The sequence below is a fragment of the Physeter macrocephalus genome, chromosome 4, assembly GCF_002837175.3.
Source record: "Physeter macrocephalus isolate SW-GA chromosome 4, ASM283717v5, whole genome shotgun sequence".
Classification (NCBI taxonomy): domain Eukaryota; kingdom Metazoa; phylum Chordata; class Mammalia; order Artiodactyla; family Physeteridae; genus Physeter; species Physeter macrocephalus.
This window is the reverse complement of record NC_041217.1, coordinates 130,223,066-130,246,945: the sequence shown is the minus strand read 5'-3', so window position 1 is coordinate 130,246,945 and position 23,880 is coordinate 130,223,066. Positions and strand designations below refer to the sequence as shown.

The 23,880-nt window shown below is 36.6% G+C and overlaps 2 protein-coding genes and 1 non-coding gene across 5 annotated transcripts in view; 1 reads left to right on the top strand and 2 right to left on the bottom strand.

Moving 5' to 3' along the window:
- The window catches only part of ITGB3BP (integrin subunit beta 3 binding protein), a 93,867-nt gene extending 81,393 nt beyond the window's left edge, over positions 1–12,474 (bottom strand). The window contains exon 1 of the mRNA XM_024119973.3: positions 12,354–12,474. Within this exon, the coding sequence (XP_023975741.2) occupies positions 12,354–12,358 (5 nt within the window). The 5' untranslated portion in view covers positions 12,359–12,474. The remainder of the gene's footprint in view (positions 1–12,353) is intronic.
- On the bottom strand, positions 4,967–5,101 carry LOC112063924 (small nucleolar RNA SNORA16B/SNORA16A family). Its single transcript, XR_002891268.1, has one exon. It is a non-coding gene; the product is annotated as a small nucleolar RNA SNORA16B/SNORA16A family (small nucleolar RNA).
- Positions 12,475–12,565: 91 nt separating the features above from the next.
- Positions 12,566–23,880, top strand: part of EFCAB7 (EF-hand calcium binding domain 7) — a 50,823-nt gene continuing 39,508 nt past the window's right edge. For 2 of the 3 annotated variants that reach the window (XM_024119966.3, XM_007127916.4), the window contains exons 1-4: positions 12,733–12,865; positions 14,773–14,960; positions 22,548–22,759; positions 23,396–23,482. In XM_024119966.3, coding sequence (XP_023975734.1) covers positions 14,774–14,960; positions 22,548–22,759; positions 23,396–23,482 — 486 coding nt within the window. In that variant the 5' untranslated portion in view covers positions 12,733–12,865; position 14,773. The other variant, XM_007127917.3, reaches the window with a different exon arrangement.

The following is a 23,880-nucleotide window of genomic DNA, read 5'->3' as shown; positions in this document are numbered from 1 at the left end:
ATGATGGCCATTCTGACCAGTGTGAGATGATATCTCATTGTAGTTTTGATTTGCATTCCTCTAATGATTAATGATGTTGAGCATTCTTTCATTTGTTTGTTGGCAATCTGTATATCTTCTTTGGAGAACTGTCTATTTAGGTCTTCTGCCCATTTTTGGATTGGGTTGTTTGTTTTTTTGATATTGAGCTGCATGAGCTGCTTGTAAATTTTGCAGATTAAACTGACAAAGGATTAATCTCCAAAATTTACAAGCAGCTCTGCCCAGTTTTTAAATGGGATTGTTTGGGGATTTTTTTGCTATTGAGCTGTATGAGTTCTGTGTATTAATCCCTTATCAGATACACGATTTGCAATTACTTTCTCCCATTCTGTAGGCTGCCTTTTCATTTTGTTGATTTCCTTTGCTGTACAGAAGCTTTTTGCTTTGATGTAGTCCCACTTATTTTTGCTGTTATTGCCTTTGCTTTTGGTGTCAGATACAAAAAATCATTGCCAAGACCAGTGTTAAAGAGCTTATGGCTTATGTTTTCTTCAAGAGGTTTATGATCTTAGGTATTACCTTCAAGTATTTAATCCATTTTGAGTTGATTTTTTGTGTATGGTGTAAGATAGGGGTCCAGTTTCATTCTTTTACATCGGCCTGTCAGTTTTCCCAACACCATTTATTGAAGAGACTGTCCTTCATATTGTATTGTATATTCTTGGCTCCTTTGTTGTAAATTAATTGACAATATATGCATGGGTTTATTTTTATTTATTTATTTTTTTTATGGGTTTATTTTTGGAGTCACTATTCTGTTCCATTGATCTATGTGCCTGTTTTTATGCCAATACCATACTGTTTTGATTTTTATACTTTGTAATATAGTTTGAAATCAGCACGATGCTTTCAAACTTTGCTTTGCACTTTCTCAAGATTGCTTTGGCTATTCAGGGTCTTTTGTGGTTCCATACAGATTTTAGGACTGTTTGTTCTATTTCTGTGAAAAATACTGTTGGAATTTTGATAAGGACTGCGTTGAATCTGTAGACTGCTTTAGGTAGTATGGACATTTTAACAATGTTAATCCTTCCAATCCATAAGAATGGAATATCTTTGTGTTTATTTCTGTCTTCTTCATTTTCCTTTATCAATGTCTTATAGTCTTCAGTGTACAGGTCTTTTACCTCCCTGGTTAAATTTATTCCTAGGAATGTTATTCTTTTTTGATGCAACTGTAAACAGAATTGTTTTCTTAATTTGTTTTTCTGGTAGTTGGTTACTAGTGTAGAGAAATGCAACTGATTTTTGCATATTGATCGAAATCAGGAAATTTATCATTGATACAATACTATTATCAAGAGTCCATATTCAAATTTTACAACTTGCTCCAAAAATGCCCCTTATAGCCAATCCCCCACCCCACCCTGCCGCCAAGTCTAGGATCCAATCCTGGATCACTCATTGCATTTTATTGTCCCATCTCTTTAGTCTCCCTTACCTAGAATAGCTCCTCCTCAACCTTTCTTTTGCTTGACCTTGACATTTTTCAAGAGCACAGGCTAGTTATCTTTGTAGAATATCTGTCAATTTGGGTTTATCTGACATTTTCCCATGATGAGCTATGTGGGTTTTTAAGTTTTACAAAAATGATGCTGTATCCTTTTTTTTTTTTTTAACATCTTTATTCAAGTCCATGCTCTAGTAGGTCTCTCACTTCGTCACAGCTTACCCTTCCCCCTCCCCATGTCCTCAAGTCCATGCTCTAGTAGGTCTCTCACTTCGTCACAGCTTACCCTTCCCCCTCCCCATGTCCTCAAGTCCATGCTCTAGTAGGTCTCTCACTTCGTCACAGCTTACCCTTCCCCCTCCCCATGTCCTCAAGTCCATGCTCTAGTAGGTCTCTCACTTCGTCACAGCTTACCCTTCCCCCTCCCCATGTCCTCAAGTCCATGCTCTAGTAGGTCTCTCACTTCGTCACAGCTTACCCTTCCCCCTCCCCATGTCCTCAAGTCCATGCTCTAGTAGGTCTCTCACTTCGTCACAGCTTACCCTTCCCCCTCCCCATGTCCTCAAGTCCATGCTCTAGTAGGTCTCTCACTTCGTCACAGCTTACCCTTCCCCCTCCCCATGTCCTCAAGTCCATGCTCTAGTAGGTCTCTCACTTCGTCACAGCTTACCCTTCCCCCTCCCCATGTCCTCAAGTCCATGCTCTAGTAGGTCTCTCACTTCGTCACAGCTTACCCTTCCCCCTCCCCATGTCCTCAAGTCCATGCTCTAGTAGGTCTCTCACTTCGTCACAGCTTACCCTTCCCCCTCCCCATGTCCTCAAGTCCATGCTCTAGTAGGTCTCTCACTTCGTCACAGCTTACCCTTCCCCCTCCCCATGTCCTCAAGTCCATGCTCTAGTAGGTCTCTCACTTCGTCACAGCTTACCCTTCCCCCTCCCCATGTCCTCAAGTCCATGCTCTAGTAGGTCTCTCACTTCGTCACAGCTTACCCTTCCCCCTCCCCATGTCCTCAAGTCCATGCTCTAGTAGGTCTCTCACTTCGTCACAGCTTACCCTTCCCCCTCCCCATGTCCTCAAGTCCATGCTCTAGTAGGTCTCTCACTTCGTCACAGCTTACCCTTCCCCCTCCCCATGTCCTCAAGTCCATGCTCTAGTAGGTCTCTCACTTCGTCACAGCTTACCCTTCCCCCTCCCCATGTCCTCAAGTCCATGCTCTAGTAGGTCTCTCACTTCGTCACAGCTTACCCTTCCCCCTCCCCATGTCCTCAAGTCCATGCTCTAGTAGGTCTCTCACTTCGTCACAGCTTACCCTTCCCCCTCCCCATGTCCTCAAGTCCATGCTCTAGTAGGTCTCTCACTTCGTCACAGCTTACCCTTCCCCCTCCCCATGTCCTCAAGTCCATGCTCTAGTAGGTCTCTCACTTCGTCACAGCTTACCCTTCCCCCTCCCCATGTCCTCAAGTCCATGCTCTAGTAGGTCTGTGTTTTATTCCCATCCTACCACTAATCTCTTCATGACATTTTTTTTCTTAGATTCCATATATATGTGTTAGCATACGGTATTTGTTTTTCTCCTTCTGACTTACTTCACTCTGTATGAGAGCATGATAACTTGAGGCACATGATGTTGGCTTCTCACAATATCAGTGATATATATTTTGATCATTGATTAAAATGTTATCTGCCAGTTTTCTCCAATGTAATACACAAGAAATCTTATATGTAAATATCTTGTTTCCTATCAAATTTTGTCCTAATACTTTTAAAGAACCATTGATGATTTTCTAATCCTATCATATTTATATTTATTAATTAGCATTCCACTCCAAGGAATAGCTTTCCTTTCTCTCCTCTTTATTCATTTATTTATATCACTATAGAATCATAGAATTTTATTTAATCCAATGGATTATAATCAATTCCTACCATTTATGTTGATGCTTAATTGTCCCAGATTTGGCAATTGGATCATTCCCCTTTCACACTGCCTCCAATGTACCTTATGTACCCGTAATTCTTTGAGCACTTCATTATATTTCCTTATTTGCACACGCACACTCACTCACACAAAATGTTCTCTGCTCCAGCACTGGAATTAGCTTTTGCTTTAAAGAAACTTGGTTCTTTTTAGTGGACAATGGCATTTATAAATCAAAATCTCGGCACTAGGTGTGTTCATTGATACTTATGTCATTGCTTAAAGGCAAGGGACAGAGCTAGAACAGAAAACACACACGCATACTTTTCTATCTACCTGGATTTTTATACATATATTTAAAAATCCATGATTTCATATTGATACCTCCAATGCAAAGGCAACATATTTTAAATTCCTCAGCCTACAGTGAAACCCTAGCTCACGTTATCTGAAATAAACTTATTCTCTCAAGCCTAGAGCACAAAGAAACTAGTTGAAGAAGTGCTAACCCATACTTCTGTGCAAAGCAAATCTATTTACTAAGATTCATTATTCACCTAGTATTCTCAAAATGCAATTCTTCACTGACCAAAGGAAGGAGCCAAGCCTTAACTCTTTTTTTTTTTAAGCCCTAACTCCTTTTTTTTTTTTTGCCGTTCACGGGCCTCTCACTGTTGTGGCCTCTCCCATTGCAGAGCACAGGCTCCGGACGCGCAGGCTCAGCGTCCATGGTTCACGGGCCCAGCCGCTCCGTGGCATGTGGGATCTTCCTGGACCGGGGCACGAACCCGCGTCCCCTGCATCGGCAGGTGCACTCTCAACCACTGCGCCACCAGGGAAGCCCAATTTTATTCCTTTATGGTTGCTTTATGTACCTCGCCTGAAATTTTATCTACCCCATGTTGTAACAATATTCTCATGTATTTCCTTCCAGAAACTTTCCAACATTTATGCATTTCCTTTTTTTTAGTGCTTTGTTGAATAGAAGTTGTGAGTGGCGCATTCTTGCCTTGTTCCTAATCTTAGAAAAAGTGTTCAATACTGAGTATGATATTTGTAGGTTTTCCATAGGAAGGAGTTCCCTTCTATCCTAGTTTGCTAAGTTTTTATTTTATCATAAATGGGTGTGTTCTTTGTAGAACTATTAATATGATCTTCTTTAGTATGTACCTATCTATCTAACAATCCATCCAACCAGGAGTCTTCTATTGGTCACTTATATGCCAAGTACCAATATTAGCAAAAAAAACCCAACAAAGGTCAATGTTTCCATCTAACAGAGCCTGTACTCTCCTAGCTTGCCTCTTCCCATAGCGATTCTTTCCCAACTCTGTAGAGCCACAATCACAGTTTAAGACAAATCTTATTCTAAAGCACAGCTCCAGGAACAAGCTGGTAACTTCAAGATTCTTCAGTTCAGACACTGCCAGGAAAACTCTGGGGCAACCAGGTCCTGAGGCTGTTGTGTTCCATCACTATCATGATCCCAGAGTCCTCACTCACCAGAAAGCTCAACCTTCAGCTGGCACAGCTGAGAAATGACAGGTACAATGGGAACTGTCTTTTCCTGAAATGCTGAAGATCAGTTACAGCAAACAGAACAGTGATCATCAAGGAAAACTGTCACTTAGGAATCCTTTTTGACCAGAGCAGTTATGTAGAAGCAGCTGCATCTTCAATTAGGACCATCCTTTATTCTCCTTTTAAAAACAATAATTGATTTTCAAATATTGAAAAAACTGCATTCTTGGGATAAATCCTACTTGGACATGATGTATTGTCTCTTTTACAACTGCTGAATTAGATTTGCTAATCTTCTGCTGAGGATTTTTGATTCTATGTCCATGAAATACATTGGTCAGCAATGTTCTTATAATTCTTTTATTGTATTTTGGTATCCAGTTAGCGTGGTAACAGTGTTATGAGGATTAAATGAGTTGGGATATATACATATATACATATAAACATATATATATGTCAATCTATATATATTTAAATCCAGTCTGATATTCTGTACCTTTTCATTGGTGTCTTTATTGCACTTAATGTAATCATTATACAGTTGGGTCTACATTTTGCTACTTGTTTTCTATCTGTCTCATTTGTTTTTTAGTCCTCTGATCTTCCTTTCCTGCCTTCTTTTGATTAAACATTTTTTAGTATACCACTTCAATTCTGTTTTTTTAATGTATTTTTTGGGTTATGTATTATTTTTCTTTGTATTTTTTATTAGTTACTCTGGGGCATTACAATATGCCTTTTTAACACATCACAGTTCATTTAGAGTTAATACAATATTACTTTACATAAATATAATAATCTTACAATGTTACTGTCCATTTCCTCTGTCCTTTGTGCTATACTGTTGTACATATACATATACATGTTATAAAACCCACAATAAGTGTTATAATTTTTGCTTTAAACACTCACATCTATTCAAGAAGTTACAAGCAAAAAATATACACAGTTGACCCTTGAACAACATGCGTTTGAACTGTGCTGGTCTACTTATACACAGATTTTTTTTCAATAAATATACAGTCAACCCTCCATATTCATGGGTTTCACATCTGTGGATCAATATTTCCATCCATGGTTGGTTGACTCTGTGGAGAGAAAACCCTCGGATACAGAGGGTCAACTGTTTTCATTGTACTACACCATTTTATATAAGGGACTTGAGCATAAAATCTGTGTGACTTAGAAGGAGAAAAACAAATACCGTATGCTAACACATATATATGGAATCTAAGAAAAAAAAATGTCATGAAGAGATTAGTGGTAGGACGGGAATAAAACACAGACCTACTAGAGCATGGACTTGAGGACATGGGGAGGGGAAAGGGTAAGCTGTGACGAAGTGAGAGAGTGGCAGGGACATATATGCACTACCAAATGTAAATTAGATAGCTAGTGGGAAGCTGCCGCATAGCACAGGGAGATCACCTCTGTGCTTTGTGACCATGAGAGGGGTGGGATAGGGAGGGTGGGAGGGAGGGAGACACAAGAGGGAAGAGATATGGGAACATATGTATATGTATAACTGATTCACTTTGTTGTAAAGGAGAAACTAACACACTATTGTAAAACAGTTATACTCCAATAAAGATGTTAAAAAAAAAAATCTGTGTGACTTTAGTATAAGTGGGGCCTCCTGGAACCAATCCTCCACAGATACTGACGGACAACTATAGTCTTTTATATCTTACCACATATCTACCATTCCCAGTATTCTTCAAATAGATGTAAATTTGTACTTGATATCATTTCCCTTCAGCTCAAAAAACTTTTTTTTAGCATTTCTTCTATGCAGGCCTGCTGGTGACAAATATTCTATTTTTATCTGATAATATCATTATTTTACCTTCATTTTGAAGGATAGTGTCTACATATAGAATTCTGGGTTGAGGTTTTTTTCCTTTTAGCACTTTAAAATGTCATTCTACTGTCTTCTGACCTCCATGGTTTCTGATGAGAAGTCAGCTTTCATTTGAATAGTTTCCCGTACATCTAAAGGTAAAGCATCAATTTTCTCTGGCTGCTTTGGAGATTTTCATTTCATTTTTAATTTTTATCAGTTTGACTATGGTATGTATATGCACATGTGCATAGATAAACATATTTTTCATCTCGACTGGAGTTTGCTGAGCTTCTTGGATCTGTACTTTGTTTTTCAGCAAAAGTGAGAAATTTAAGAGCCATTATTTCTTAAAATACATATATTTTTTATTTCATTCCCATTCTCTTCTGTTTTTAGGACTCTACTTACATATATTAGACCACTTGATATTGTCCCAGAAGTCACTAAGGCTCTGTATTTTATTTTTCCAATTAGATCATTTCTATTATTCCATCTTCAAGTTCTTTTCTTGCACTATAAAGCCCACACAGTAAATATTTTCATTCTACGTACTGTACTTTTCAAATACAGAATTTGCATTGCGTCTTTTTCTCTTCTGAGATTCCCCATGTGTCCTTTCATTATGACCATTTTTTTCCCTTTAAGTTCTTGAACATATTTATAGTAGGTGCTTTAAAGTCTTTGTCTGCTAATTCTAAAATCTAGGTCATCTTGGAGTCAACTTCAATTGACTGTCTCTCAACGAGTCATATTTTGTTTCTTTGCTTGTCTGGTATTATTTTATTGCATCTTGGACATTGTAGACAATATGACATCGAGACTCTGAATTCTGCTTTCTTACTCTTAACAGTGTTGTTTTGTTCTAGCAGGCATTTAACTTGAATAAACTCAGACTAAAATCTGTCTCCCCAGTGATGGACAGCAGCTGAAATCACTGTTCAATTCTTTCAGCATCCCAGCTGTTGCTTCCTGCCAGGCTTCATGGAGAATCCCTAATCCACGTGCAGTTAAGGGATCCATCAAGTATTCTGGCAGTTTATAACCAGATTTCGGGGCTACCCTCTTTTTAGGATTTTCCCTTTACTTGCCAGCAATTCTGGTAATCCCAAGCTCTTAACCCAGCTCTTCAAACAAGTAAAACTGGAGCTTTCTCGTTGAGTTCTAGGGGAATACATTATATGGACTGCCCTTGGATAAACAATATAAATGCAAACTTTGCACACTGTAGTTCCCTTCTTTCACAGGTCAACTCCCCTCCAATTTCTGCCTAGTATGGTTGTTTTCCAGTGCCTTCAAGAAGTTACTTTTAATATTTTGCCCAGAGTTTAAAATTGTTATCTATGGAAGGTTCAGTTCAACACAATTACTGTAACATGGAAGTCCATCTACTGAGCTTTTATTTCAACAATTATATATTTTTTGTTTCTAAACATTTTAATCATCCTAGTTTAAAATTTGCCTGGTCATTTTGGGTAGTCTCATTACTTGCTAATTTTTGTGATTCAACTTTTTATTTAAGTATTCTGTTCAATTATTTCATATTGTATCTCAGATAATTCCATTTTGTAAAGTCTTTGGGATCTAAATCCGTTGATTACTATGTGTTTTAACTTTCACTCATGGTAGTTTGTTTCCTTTTATGTTTGTTTATCTAGATTTTGGATATTTGGTTGATCTTAACCTGTGAAAAAAGTAGGGGCCTAAATTGAGGATGCTTCCTCCAAAGATGTACATTTAATTTCATTACTAGCCAAGGGATCCATACCAACTAGGGATCATTTTAGCTCCCTTCCCAGCTTAAATGTAGTCTCAAGTTTAACTTCCTTACCTTGCCTATAGCCCAAGGCTTAGTCTATCAAGCACAACATGGATATCAGTATTTATATTCAGGGCAATCTGCCTTTCATCTGTGCTTACTGATTACAGATCTGGTTTTGGCTATTTTTGTTTCACCCCTTGAGATTTAACTTCCTCCAAGTCCAAGGATGCAATCAAAAATATGATTTATGCAGGGTCAAGCTGCTTTTGACTGATAGAGTCTGAGAGATTCTTGTCTGCCATATGAGGGGAGTCCCTCATGTCACTATTACAAGGCGGTACTATAGCTTCCTCATTTCTGTCCTTACTTTTTTCGCTGACTTTTACAAGCAGGAAAGAATTGTATTTAAAATTCATGTTTTTCATACTTATAGCAAGTACTAACAACTTCAATCTTCTTTTAAAATGTACTATACTTTTAAAGTAAATGAATTAATAGAACTTTGAATACCTACTATGATTCAAAGGGTGTTTATTAAATGGTTAACTTTTACTTAACCTGACACATCATTTCACCCCCCACAACAATAAAAATCATTGTACTTGGCACTATTACCAGCATGACTACAAACCCAAATAGGTGCAATAAAATAGCTTATCAGACCCAGAATATTCTTATATTCATTTTTCTTTATCAGGGAAAATAAAGCGTATTTTAAAGTTCTCTCAGAAAACTCTCAGATTTTTATGAATACATCATCAGAATGGACCCCACAGAAATACTGTTACCATTTCCTCCAACAATAAAGCTATTCCAACTTTATAATCTTAATTCAGTCTATAGCTTGGAACGGAATAAAATTAACTCTTACAGGAATAGATGGAATGTCCTTGGCTGAATTAACATGATAATTCACACTAATTAGAAAGATTAAGCAAGTGATACTAGGAATCTTTATAAAGGAAAAAATATAAGGGGGGAAAAGCACTAGAAGGGGATTTGATTATTTACAGAAAGAGCTATTACAAAAGTATGTTTGACTTTAGTATTATGCAAATATAAACATGGTGTGAAATTTGTCTATAAAGATGAAATCTCTTACAAGCAGCAACTTTATAATTCAATTACTATTTAATGAGTAACTATACTAATCCATGAACTCACTGAGTAACAATCTAAGGGTCACAAAGCTGGTAAAGTAGCAGAATCAAGATTCAAACCCTGGTTTGCCTCATTTCAAAGCCTTCAAATCCAAAAAATAAAAATAAAAATAAATTTAAATTAAGGTTTCAACCTAGATAGAGAAATGATGATGCCACTAATTTTATAATGTACACAGAGGAGGAGCAAATTTGAAAGGGATGATGATTAGCCTAATGAAACCAAGAATAGCATTTAACCAATTCATTTGTTTTCCCAGTTCCAAGATAGCATCTGCCTTATAGAACCAGAGAAGGAAGAGAAAACTATACTTATTGAGAATTTAATTCAAGATAAGTAATCTCTAAATCCTTTAAAAACATTTTAAGTAGTATTTGATGCATACTAAAGAATACATGTATAATGATCAAGTTATGAAGCATAATAAGAAAATAAACACCCATAAACTCACCACACAATTTAAGAACTAGATCATTACCAATATGGATGGGTACACCTGTATGCTCCTTCTCTACTATGTCCGCATTCCCAAGAAGGCAACCATTAAACTAAATTTTGTATTTATCATTTCCCTGTTTTTCTTCCCTTAATAATCTTATCATATACATACAGAATCCCAAATTCAAGTTTTTTTGCTTGTTCTTAGGCTTTATAAAATAATATGCTATATGTAGTTTTCTACAAATTGGTTCTTTCACCCAGCATATTTTTAAGATTCATCCATCCACTCGATTGGTATTGGACATTTGTTGTTTATTATTCATTTTAGATTAATTTAGGCCATGTATATTTCCACACTTACTCATTACATTTTTTTCCTGTCAAGGTTTAAAGAAATTAGAAAAGAGGTAGATCACACAATCCAATACCCAAAATACCAAGTACCAAAAAGTCAACATCACTTAAAAACCATACCACTTTCACATATAAGTTGCCAAGATGACTTTTTGCACCACCATTTGTGACCCTGAAATTTAACCACATTGAAAAATAAAAGTTTACTAACAATTGTGGAGATCCTCTACTAAAATACTTTTGCTTTTTTTTGTGGTACTCAGGCCTCTCACTGTTGTGGCCTCTCCTGCTGCAGAGACAGGCTCCGGATGCACAGGCTCAGTGGCCATGGCTCACAGGCCCAGCTGCTCCACGGCATGTGGGATCTTCCTGGACCCGGGCATGAACCCGTGTCCCCTGCATTGGCAGGCGGACTCTCAACCACTGCGCCACCAGGGAAGCCGTGCATTATTTAACCATTAATTTGGTCTTATATCACTTTGCCAAAATAAACTCAGTGAAGTTGCTATATATTTAAGATGTCAACCTCAACTTTAAGGTTATGTATTTATTGCCAAAATATAATTACTGCAGACACTCCTAATATAACATGTACCTGTTAATATGTTAAGAAAACAGTTGTCCAAAAGATCCCCATTTAACAGTTTTTTGGGGGTTCCCTACTATCTACAGAAGAACAGGAGCATAGTTCAGAAAGTATCACTACTTGCTAAGCAAACACACACGAGTTTCCATTGTATTCCTATTTGGCAGGGACTTTGTTACACTTTCCTCACAGCTTTGTATAAGTGCTAACTGGGTTATTTTTCTAGTGCAAGAGTAGTGAGGCAAGTCTTTTTGCTTCATTTCGGGGAAAGGAAAACCTCCTTAATAATCCATACCTTTTAAGGGTATAAGTGAAACATATATTTATTGATACCTGTGTGTAGGACACCTTATTAGGTGCTGAGTTCCCTAATCTGGAAAGTAGAGATAACAGCAACACCTACCTCCCAAGGTCCTTTTTAAGATTCAATGAGAAAATGTAGGGAAACTGCTAAACACAGTACCCAAATCATAATTAAACATTCAACAAATGTAGGTTATTATTTCTGCAAATCTTTCCACTTTCATTTCAATTCCTATTTGATACAGATGTCCCTCTTCCCACCCTCTGTTACTTTGCATTTGCTCAAACCTGAATGAAACGGAAAAATAAGTTACTCTAGAAGCACGCAAGAGAGGGTACCTAAATCAGCCTGGGGACAAGAGGCAGCCAGAGAATTTCATGTGTTATATATTATCCCCACCCCCACCCCAAAGAAAAAGTTCTTTACGGAGCTTAAAAAAAAAAAGTCTCTACTGGGCAGTGATAAGCAAGAAAACTGAAGCCCGGAGGTGATTAAGCGACTCGCTCAACGTTGGACAGCTCTTTACAGAATTGGCTATGCTTCCTCATTTGAGAGCTGGAGTTCAGGTCTCTTGGGACCCGGTCCATGAGTTCTGCCACAAGTTTATGAGCTCATGACACTAATCTAGGCATTAAACGGCTTTATCAAATTATACAGCGTGATGCAATCTACCCTGTCCTATTCTCGGTATGTTAACCATATTTGAAATTATTTCAAGCAATACATCACTAAATATAACCCACAGCCTATAAAATCTGTCAGAAGCCTTGTGGAATCAGAATTAAAGTGGAGAAATACTACCGGATAAGTAAGGCTGGAAGGGAAGCAGACGTAGGTTGAGGGAACCAAGCACTAGGAACTGTGGGAGGAAAAGATAAAGAAAAAGTAGGAAAAGAGAAAAGGTTCATAATATCTATTCTTCTTGCTCACAGAGGGGCCCAAACACAGCAACACCCGGGGAGGAGATACTTACGGCATTTCGCCATTCAGGGACGCACCCCCGTCGCTGGATGAAACCACTGAGCAACCTCTTACGAAAACAGAGAACCTTCGGAGGGAAACACTGAAGCCTGAAAAGCGCGGGCAAACGGTCATTCGACGCTGTGCCACACTCCACGCGGCCCGCCGGAAACACTCCCCCAGCGACAAGGGATCCCAGTGTATGCCGGGAAGTGGGGAGGAGAGTCTACGCCTAGGACAGCTCTCAGTCCCTGCCAGGGCAACGCAGGACCCTCTCTCAAGACTGTGACCAGAAGGCCCCCGATAGAAGAGAGGCAGAGCCATCTCCGTTGGCTCTGGAGTAACTATCCCTAGATTTCTAGCCGGACCATTTGGGTAGGTACTCCGTATCTTGTTTCCGGTAGCGGAGAGGTGCAGTTGCCATGGTAATTAAAAGAAGGCCAAGGACCTTCCGGCCGCTGTGAGAGGATTGCGGAATCCGTGAGGAGAATTGGCTGCGCTTCCTCGTTTGTGACCTTCAGTTAGGTAACGAGCAGCTCGCTGTCTCTTCGCCCGCTCCGTTCGTCACTGTTCGGCTTCCCTTTCTCCACCTGCATCTTTTACCTCTCTGTCATACGTACACTTGCTCCATGTCTGTACTTAAAAATGTACATATAAATGCAGTTTTATTCCCAGAGGAATACAAAAAATAGATGTTGCCGGAGGTCAGCTGTGAAGGTATTTTACTGTGTAGGAAAGGTGACTGGATGGCTGTTTTCCCTTGGCCCTTTAGAAGCCTTAGGCGCTTGTTCACAGTTTATTTTTCTTGCTATTGTGTGGCTGCTTATTTATGGAGCGGTTCGCTGCAATGTACTCTCTAGGCTCTTATCTTGGTCTTGGGCTGGAGTTTTAGATGCAGGAGGTTTCCAAGCCTGAGGGGCGCAATTATATATTTAATTATATATTTAAGCTTCAGTTTAGTCTCTCGTTACAGAGAGGGAAAAAATAGCATTCTGGAACATTTCAGCTATGGGATTTCCATGTGAGGGAGTCACCTTATTTGGAAAGAGCATTTGAGGACGCGCTTAAAAAAAATATTTACATTTTTAAATTGCTGGCTGCAAAACCAACGTTCATTCTCCCTTCCTTATTGGAACAGTTTTCTTTCACATTTGTGAGGAGATGCGTGCATGCGTATGTGTTTAAAACTGTGATGCTTAATTATAGCGATACCAATTTGCAGTAACCAGACTGTGACACCACATCCTTGTGTGGTCCTTCTAAATCTGGTGTAAGAAGAAAGTGTCAGGCAGGCAGTCTGTGTATTATAAATAGGGTACTTCATCCATGATAAGCGATTATTATCTTTCTTTCCCAAGTGTAAAAGACCTATATAATTCAAGAAGGTGCAAGTGATTTAGGCCTCCTGAGTAAGAATCCAATGAGTCCTGAAGGGGACCCTACCTGTGTCGTCTTATTGTTAAACTTGAAATATTCAATTTATTAGGTTGGAATGTATTTTTAGAAGTCAGAGGTGGGTAAAATAATGTTGGAAGCTGTTAGACCTCCAGCACAATTTAGGGCCTCATAGTAACTGTTGTACAAGAAGCCTTCATTCACATTTAAAAAAGAAGAAACTGTTATCGAAATTTACTGCCTTTTGCTACTTACTATTAGCTGGATGACCTCTCTGTCTCTCAGTTTCCTTATCTGTAAAACGGGCAAAAAATACCTGACCACTGTAGTAGGTATAAATCAAGATGTATGACAGTTCTTTAAGCTCTTATGAGCAGAGGTGCTATATAAACCCCCAAAATTATTATTAACATTATTATTGGTAGTAATGGAACACAGTAAAGCCTCAGGATAATGCTATAAATGACTGGATTTTTTAAATTCAGTCATTTAAAATGTGGGGCTGAATTACTGAGATGTTAGTGAAATGACCTGGTTGGTGCTGCTGTGGAGATGGATGCCAACTGCCAATCACATTATAGTCAAATTCTCATTATGGTGGCAATTCACTCTATCTACAGTTTATTTAGCACTTATTATGTGCCAGGCACTGTTCTATATGCTTAACATGTGTTAATTTACTTAATCCTCATTACAACCCTATGAACAGTCTCAACTGACTATCCTCTAATTTTGAGAGAATAGATACATGCTTTTCCTTTGCCCTGTGATTCTTCTTTTGTTTTTATGTTACACCTTTGCTTTGGCTTTGTTCTTTTGGCTCTCTTATATACATATTTAGAAAGAAACTGCCAAAGGCTTATTCTAGCTTAACATATAATAATATAACTGTATGCATATTATAATGTACATCTTTTTTCCACATATAAAAACCTTGATGTCTTGATTCCCCCCTGCCCCAGTTTGAAAGGTAAAGTGACACTTGAATTTTAGGATCAACACTGACTAAAATAAAATTTTAAATTATTTTCTAATAGAATGGCCATCAGTCTGGGAAGTGATGCAGCTTTCTCCAGTCAGAAATCAACGCTTTCAGAGAATCCTCCATCAAAGAAATTTCCACTAACTGAAGAGGAGATATTTTATATGAATTGTAGAGCTGCCTACTTAACTGTTTTCAAAAGCAGCTTAGATAACATTATTTCTAAAGATCAACTTTGCTTAGGTAATTTTTTTAACTTAAGTAGCTTGCCTTATTTGTTGAAAGTTAATAGATCAGAAAGACTGCAATTAGAATTACATTGTTGAATCATTCCAATTTCTTATTTAAGCTTGAGCAGTGGAAGTACCTTATGCTATTGTGCCATTTTATATGGCTACATAGTCGAAGAGGTTCAAAATAAAACTTTCAGTGTTCAAATAGACTAGATTAGTATTTTTAAAGCTTCCATCAATTACTTGCTTAAAAATATTTTTTAAATTCTTAGCTTGGTACTTTAAGATTCATAAATTCTTATGTTGGTACTTTAAGATTTATAATGATAGAATTAAAACACTTCTGGCAACTGAATTACTAGTCTGAATTTGACCTACACTGGGGAAAATGTAAAGGGTATATATATATATATATATATATATATGTATATGTATATATATATATATGGTTGAATGATTGTAAAAGAGTAGTATTAGGAAATAAGTGAAATTTTAAAAGAAAATTAAGAATTCTGGGTTTTGTCCTGTTCTTTAGGGGTGAGGGTTTGAGAGAGTTGATCTTTTTTTGCTTCTTTCCATTATATCTTTTTAGTTTATTTTTTATTGAAGTAGAGTTGAATTACAATGCTGTGTTTATTACTGCTGTACAGCTAAGTGACTCAGTTATATATATATACATTCTTTTTCATATTCTTTTCCATTGTGGTTTATCACAGGATATTTAATATAGTTCCCTGTCCTATACAGTAGGACCTTGTTGTCTATCTATTCTATATATACCAGTTTGCAACTGCTAATCTCAAACTCCCAATCCAACCCTCTCCCACCCTCCTCCCCCTTAGCAAGCACCAGTCTATTCTCTATGTCTGTGATTCTGTTTCATAAGTAGGTTCATTTGCATCACATTTTAGATTCCACATGTAAGTGATATAATATGGTATTTGTCTTTCTCTTTCTCATTTAGTATGACAATCTCTAGTTGCATCCATGTTGCTGCAAATGGCATTATTTTGTTCTTTTTATGGTTAAGTAGTATTCCATTGTTTATATGTACCACATCTTCTTTATCCATTCACCTTTCGATGGACATTTAGGTTGTTTCATATCTTGGCTGCTGTAAATAGTGCTGCTATGAACATAGGGGTGCATGTATCTTTTTGAATTATAGTTTTTGTCTAGATATATGCTCAGAAGTGGGATTACTGGATCATATGGTAATTCTATTTTTAGTTTTCTTTTTTAAAATAAATTTATTTATTTTTGGCTGCATTGGGTCTTTGTTGCTGCACGCAGGTTTTGTCTAGTTGCAGTGAGTGGGTGCTACTCTTCGTTGCAGTGTGCGTGCATCTCATTGTGGTGGCTTCTCTTGTTGCGGAGTATGGGCTCTAGGTGCACAGGCTTCAGTAGTTGTGGCTTGCAGGCTCTAGAGTGCAGGCCCAGTAGTTAGGCGCGTGGGCTTAGTTGCTCTGCGGCATGTGGGATCTTCCCAGACCAGGGCTTGAACCCATGTCCCCTGCATTGGCAGGTTGATTCTTAACCACTGCACCACCAGGGAAGCCCTATTTTTAGTTCTCTGAGGAACCTCCATACTGTTTTCCACAGTGGCTGCACAAACTTTACACTCCCACCAACAGTGTAGGAGGGTTCCCTTTTCTCCACACCCTCTCCAACATTTATTATTTGTTTAATGATGGCCATTCTGACCAGCGTGAGGTGGTACCTCATTGTAGTTTTGATTTGAAGTTCTCTAATAATTAGTGATGTGGAGCATCTTTTCCTGTGCCTATTGGCCATTTGTATTTCTTCTTTGGAGAAATGTCTCTTTAGGTCTTCTTCCCATTTTTCATTTGGGTGGTTTGTTTTTTCATTGTTGAGTTGTATGAGCTGTTTGTATACTTTGGAAATTAAGCCCTTGTCAGTCGCATCATTTGCAAATATTTTCTCCTATTCTGTGAGTTGTCTTTTCATTTTGTGGTTTCCTGTACTGTGCAAAAGCTTGTAAATTTGATTAGGTCCCATTTGTTTATTTTTGTTTTTATTTCTATTGCCTTGGGAGACTGACCTAAGAAAACATTGGTACAATTTATGTCAGAGAATGTTTTGCCTGTGTTCTCTTCTAGGAGTTTTATGGAGTCATGTCTTATGTTTAAGTCTTTAAGCCATTTTGAGTTTATTTTTGTGTATGGTGAGAGGGTGTGTTAACTTCCTTGATTTACATGCAGCTGTCCAACTTTCCCAACACCACTTGCTGAAGAGACTGTCTTTTTCCCATTGTGTATTCTTGCCTCCTTTACTGAAGATTCATTGACCATAGGTGTGTGGGTTTATTTCTGGGCTCTCCATTCTGTTCCATTGGTCCATATGTCTGTTTCTGTACCAGTACCACACTGTTTTGATTACTGTAGCTTTGTAGTACTGTCTGAGGTCTGGGATGGCTATGTCTCCTGCTTTGTTTTTTTTCTTCAGCATTGCTTTGGCAATTCTGGGTCTTTTATGGTTCCATATGAATTTTAGGATTATTTGTTCTAGTTCTGTGGAAAAGGTCATGGGAATTTGATAGGGATCACATTAAATCTGTAGATTGCTTTGGGTAGTATAGCCATTTTAACAATATTAATTCTTCCAATCCAAGAGCATGGGATATCTTCCATTTCTTTGAAACATCTTCAGTTTCCTTCATTAATGCTTTATAGTTATCAACATATAAATCTTTCACCTCCTTGGTGAGGTTTATTCCTAATATTTTAGTTTTGGGGTTGTGATTTTAAAAGGTATTGTTTTTTACATTCCCTTTTTGATATTTCATTGTTGGTGTAAAGAAATGCAACCAGTTTCTGTATGTTAAACTTGTATCCTGCTATCTTGCTGAATTTGTTTATCAGTTCTAGTAGTTTTTGTGTGGAGTCTTTAGGGTGTTCTATCTATAGTATCATATCATCTGTGTATAATGACAATTTTACCTCTTCCCTTCCAACGTGGATACCTTTTGTTTCTTTTTCTTGTCTGATTGCTGTGGCTTGGACTCCCAATACTATGTTGAAGAGAAGTGGTGAGAGTGGGCATCCTTGTCTTGTTCCAGATTTTAGCAGAAAGGCTTTTAATTTTTCACCATTGAGTATTATATTGGCTGTGGGTTTGTCATAAATAGCCTTTTTTCTTTTTCTTGTCTGATTGCTGTGGCTTGGACTCCCAATACTATGTTGAAGAGAAGTGGTGAGAGTGGGCATCCTTGTCTTGTTCCAGATTTTAGCAGAAAGGCTTTTAATTTTTCACCATTGAGTATTATATTGGCTGTGGGTTTGTCATAAATAGCTTTTACTGTTTTGAGATATGTTCCCTCTATACCCACTTTGGTAAGAGTTTTTATCATGAATTGATGTTGGATTTTGTCAAGTGCTTTTTTTGCATCTATTGAGATGATGATGTGGTTTTTTAGTTTTCTTTTGTTTATGTGGTGTTTCATAAACAAAATTGATTGATTTGCATATGTTGAGCCATCCTTGTGAACTTGGGATGAATCCCACTTGGTCGTGGTGTATGATCTTTTTTATGCGTTGTTGGGTTTGGTTTGCTAATATTTTGTTGAGAATTTTTGCATCTATATTCATCAAAGATATTGGCCTGCAGTTTTCTTTTTTGGTGGTGTCTTTGTCTGGTTTTGGTATCAGGGTGATGGTGGCTTCATTGAATGACCTTGGGAGTGTTCCCTCCTCTTCAACTTTTTGAAAGAGTTTGAGAAGGATCGGTATAAGTTCTTCTTTGTATGTTTGGTAGAACTTGCCTGTGAAGCCATCTGGTCCTGGACTTTTGTTGGTAGGGAGTTTTTAAATTACAGATTCTATTTCAGTTCTAGTGATCCATCTTTTCAAATTATCTATTTCTTCTTGATTTAATTTTGGTGGGCTGTGTGTTTCTAGAAACTTGTCCATTTCTTCTAGGTTGTCAAATTTGTTGGCATATGATTGTTCATACTATTCCTGTGTGGTTTTTTTTGTTTTTCTGTGGCATCAGTTCTTATGTCTCCTTTTTCATTTCTTATTTTGTTTATTTGTGTTCTCTCTTCTTCTTGGTGAGCCTGGCCAGAGGTTTGTCAGTCTTGTTTATCCTTTCAAAGAACCAGCTTTTGGTTTTATTGACTTTTTCTATTGTTTTTTTTTTAAGCTCTGTTTTATTTATTTTCTGTCTGATCTTTCTTCCTTCCTTCCTTCTGCTGACTTTAGGTTTTGTTTGTTCGTTTTCTAATTCTTTTAAGTGGTAGTTTAGGTTGTTTATTTGAGATTTTTCTTGTTTTTTGAGGAAGGCCTGTATCGCTATGAACTTTCCTCTAATAACTGCTTTTTCTGCAGCCCATAGATTTTCTACGGTTGTGTTTTCCATTATATTTTAAATCTTCTGGTGCAGATATCCCCCAAACCAGTGAATTTGGTCCTTACTAGGTGTGTCAAATGACTTGGAGGTCTTTAGTCTTAAGAAATTTGGAAACAACAATACCAGATAATACTATACTCATGTCGGTTTCTTCAAGGCTAATAACTTTATGAGTAGAAAAACTGAGTTTTTTTGCCAACTTTAGAAGCAGTTTCCTGAAATAAAAAATCTGACATATTCTTACAACAGTGTCTTGGATTTGTATGCAATAAGATATCTATTTGAGGAAACCCATTTGGGGAAATATAAAAATTGAAAAGATTAAAATTTGTGTTTTATTATAAACTATAATTTTAGTTTTTTCTCTCTATTCTTTTGAATATTGGCTGAGATCATGAATTTACTAAGTTTAAAAGTTTAACGTGCTTTCTGCTACTATGGCATTTAGTTTAAATCAATGAGTATGTATTACTAAGGTGTTATCAGTCGTATAGAATTATCTGGGAAGATAATAATGCAGTGTTCATTCTTCAACTTTTGATTTTATGGTGGAATATTCTTTGTAAAATTATAATGATTGATTTCAGATAATCTAGATTTTAAAAAACTGGTTGTGTAAACCAGTGATGTCTATTTCTTAAACTTTTATGCCTTTCGTCTATAACCTTCTGCCGCTTATGCACATACATGTGCTTTGACATTCCATTTTGAAATAGGATAAAGCAGTACTTTATCTTATTTGGAAATGGAAAGTCAAAGAGAACTTTAGAGTTCCTTTTCTTCCCAGCATACAGATAATACAGGTATTTTAAATTCATGTCAAAGCTTAAAGTAAACCCTGGCAGAAGATCAGTATTTTGGTGTAAACCTTTAAACATCTACAATTACATTGTGTTTTCACTGTTATTTGACTTAATAATGAGCTCCAACTAATTCTAAAACTAAAGATTAAAGTTAGGTTAGTATTGTACCTATTTCTTAGATATGGGAATGTTTAGTTAATACATGTTTTGGGAAAAATAATTTTATTCTGAAAAAGTTGTTCTTTTAGACAACTTAACAGTAATTTAAAAAATATTTTAAAAATATTTTGTTACTGAAGATAGCAACAAGCATTTGGGCTGCCACTTGTGGGAAAGAGTTTCCAGAACTGGACAGAAAATACCATTTTTTTCACATGGACTTTTGACTTTAAATCACAACTTCATTTAGGTCCTACCTGTATTCCCAGATTTTAAAGGGAGGAGGCTGACTGGGGATGGAATCCTAAAACACGTATGCCCTTTTTGTGATTATCTTGATAGATGAATTAAGGAATTGCCCACTTATACACTAGGCAGAGTACTTATCTTTTATTCCTGGGAAACATGGTAATTAGGGCTTTTGTATACTTCCAAAATAAACGTGTGGAAATTTAAAAAACCATGTTATCTCCACTGTTACAAATTTCCACAAAGGCTTTCTAGGTGAATGGAAGATGGCAATTGCTATAGCTGTAACTTTTGGTAACTCTGAGAGTCACCTCTAGTTGATGTTTCTGTTTCTTTGCCAAAGTTTATGTTATCTAGGTACAATGCACTGGCATAATCTGGAAGATGGGAACATTTATCTTAGTCCATTAACTTCTAATATGTTATTAACCATAAATCTTGACCACAAGTAGCAACTTCACACTTAAGGTGTGGACTTACTATGTAGATTATAAAACTTCTTAGGAACCAAGAAGCTTATATCTTTAAAAATAAAAAGTCACCTCATATTATTCTTGTGTACAATGAATGTTCAATATAATGGACTCACAAATGTCTGCATTTTATTGCCTTGATCTGGTTTCTATTTCCTTGAGGATATTTCTTTAGTTAAATTGATTTTTATATATTATTCCTTATTACATTAAATTGTAGAATATCTAGATTATCAATTTTTAATGGTGATTGACAATGCATAGATCTTGTGAAATCTCACCTAAGATAGTTGGAAATATCCAATATAAGGTTTTATAATAGAAGTTTGTAGTATAATTCAGGACAGTTACACCTTTTAAAATTCTGTTAATTTTGTCTGTGGTGCTTAGGAAACTTACTATTGGATCATTTTAGATAGTGTTAAGATATTAAAGCCTTAATATGAAGAGATTAGTCTATTTGCAAATTACCAAGTTACTCCTATTCAACTGTACCAAATATCTACAATTGTTTAAAACCATTATATTTTAGTGTGATATGATCTGCAAATATACAAAGCCTTTCTCACATTGTAATTCTTTTGCCTCTCATAGTTATAAGGGCATAGCTTTTTTTTTTTTTTTTTTGGCCGTGTGCGGGCCTCTCACTGCTGTGGCCTCTCCCGTTGCGGAGCACAGGCTCCGGACGCGCAGGCTCAGCAGCCATGGCTCACGGGCCCAGCCGCTCCGCGGCATGTGGGATCCTCCCGGACCGGGGCACGAACCCGTGTCCCCTGCATTGGCAGGCGGACTCTCAACCACTGCGCCACCAGGGAAGCCCCTGGGCATAGCTTTTAAAATAGGAACGTCTTATGAATAACTGGTTATAGGACTATTTTTAAATGTTCTGGTTAAAAATGAAAAGTAATTTCCCATTGCATCTCTATAATAGAGTTCTCTCAAAGTTTGTTGAGATTCTTGATTTTTAGCAGTGCTGTAACTGCAAGTAGGATACATTTTGTGCATGTATTTGACATTTGGGACATGATTCATGTTCTTGAAAGTAATAGCTGGCAGTGATGAACATTTTAGATATCATGACTTGTCAGCGATATTCTCAAACTAATGATTTACTCATTTCATTAACATATTTGTTGAGCCAGAAAAAGTAATAATTTATGCTTTTTTTTATTCCTATGTCCTCAAAACAATTAAGTGAATGGTTGTTTTTAAATCTTTTTTTTTCTCCAGGCACTCTTATGAGGTAACTCAGATATTGTCAGTTAATTAAACTATGCAAGTTGAGAACCAACTATCAGAATAGGAAAAATCTATTTAATGTGGCATTTTAATATATTTGAGAATCTTTAGCTGGTAACATATATGTATATTGTCATTTTTGAAAGTCAGGCATACACTGATAGCACTAGATTATCAACATCAAAGGTAATGTATTGGTATGTGTGTACTTTTGTATAATATTGTAGTATATAATGATTTTTTTAATGCACTTAAATACCAATTCCAAATGTTACTGTAACAAATAATACTTGTTTTATTGGGCAGCTCTTCAGCATGCAGGAAGAAATCCATCCCAAAAGACCATTAATAAGTATTGGACTCCCCAAACTGCCAAACTGAATTTTGATGATTTTTGTTTAATTTTAAGAAAGGAAAAACCTACTTCAAAAGCAGAATTGCTAAAATCATTTAAGCAATTAGATGTAAATGATGATGGCTCTATTTTACACACTGATCTTTATAAACTTCTAACAAAGGTAAGATCTGTGAAACAGTTTTGTAATATGCATGTTTTGCAGAACAACTTGGATTCTAGCTTTGGCTACCAAAGTCCACATCAGAAATAACTATTTCACTGGCAGGTGAAATGAATCACATATATGTTGTTTGTAAAGTACTTAAGGATCCTTCTGTATGAAAGGTGCTTTATAAATAAAAGATAAAGTATAAAATTGAGCCTGTGTTGTAATCCTCTTGTGCTCCTTTGCAATTCTTTCCTGCCAGAACTCTTTGTAAATCAGTGATAGGTTCATATGTGAAAAGTAAAAGAGAACTAAAATATAAATGAGATTCAGAAACCATTCTGTTTCTTGGTACAGCATGAGAAAGTAGTGTTGCTCTGAATTTAATAGTAGTTATTACTGAATCTATGATATATATTGTTGAAATTTAGTAAACTGAAATTCAGCACACTTTTACACAATTTAATAAAATTGTGAAATTTTATTTCATATAATAGGTTCATTTTTGCTTGACATAATACTCATTCTGAGATTTTTAATGAAACAATATATTCAAATTTACTTGTAGAAAAGATTAAAATTAATTTCCACTCTCCCCATGCATAACAAAGTGATAGGCATGTTGCTTTAAAATAAATCTTTTTTTTCCAGAGAGGTGAGAAGATGACTCGAGAAGAAGTAAATGCCATAATAAATTTGGCTGACATAAATGCTGATGGCAAATTTGACTACATCAAGGTACATAAGCTCATACTGATGTAAATTTGCTTACTGTATATGAGAAGTATTTTTAAAGGCACACATCTTTTAAATATTGACAATGATTTATTTATATATTATGTACTAATTATACTTGAAATTTAATCTCTCCAGTCCCACAATTGTAATCTGAATGACTACCTGAAAAATAATGTAACCAAGTTAAAATACATGCATGTGCACACACACACACACATGCACACACACACACATGCACACACACACTCTTCTTTGAAATATGCCTCTTCTGGAGTGGAAGAATCATAAAAATTATTTAGAATAAATGCAAGTCTGCACATGTCTTGTAAAAAATAATAATAAATCACCTTTCTTTGTGTAACATTTTATTTTCACTCAGGGTAAGGCCCCCTTATTGA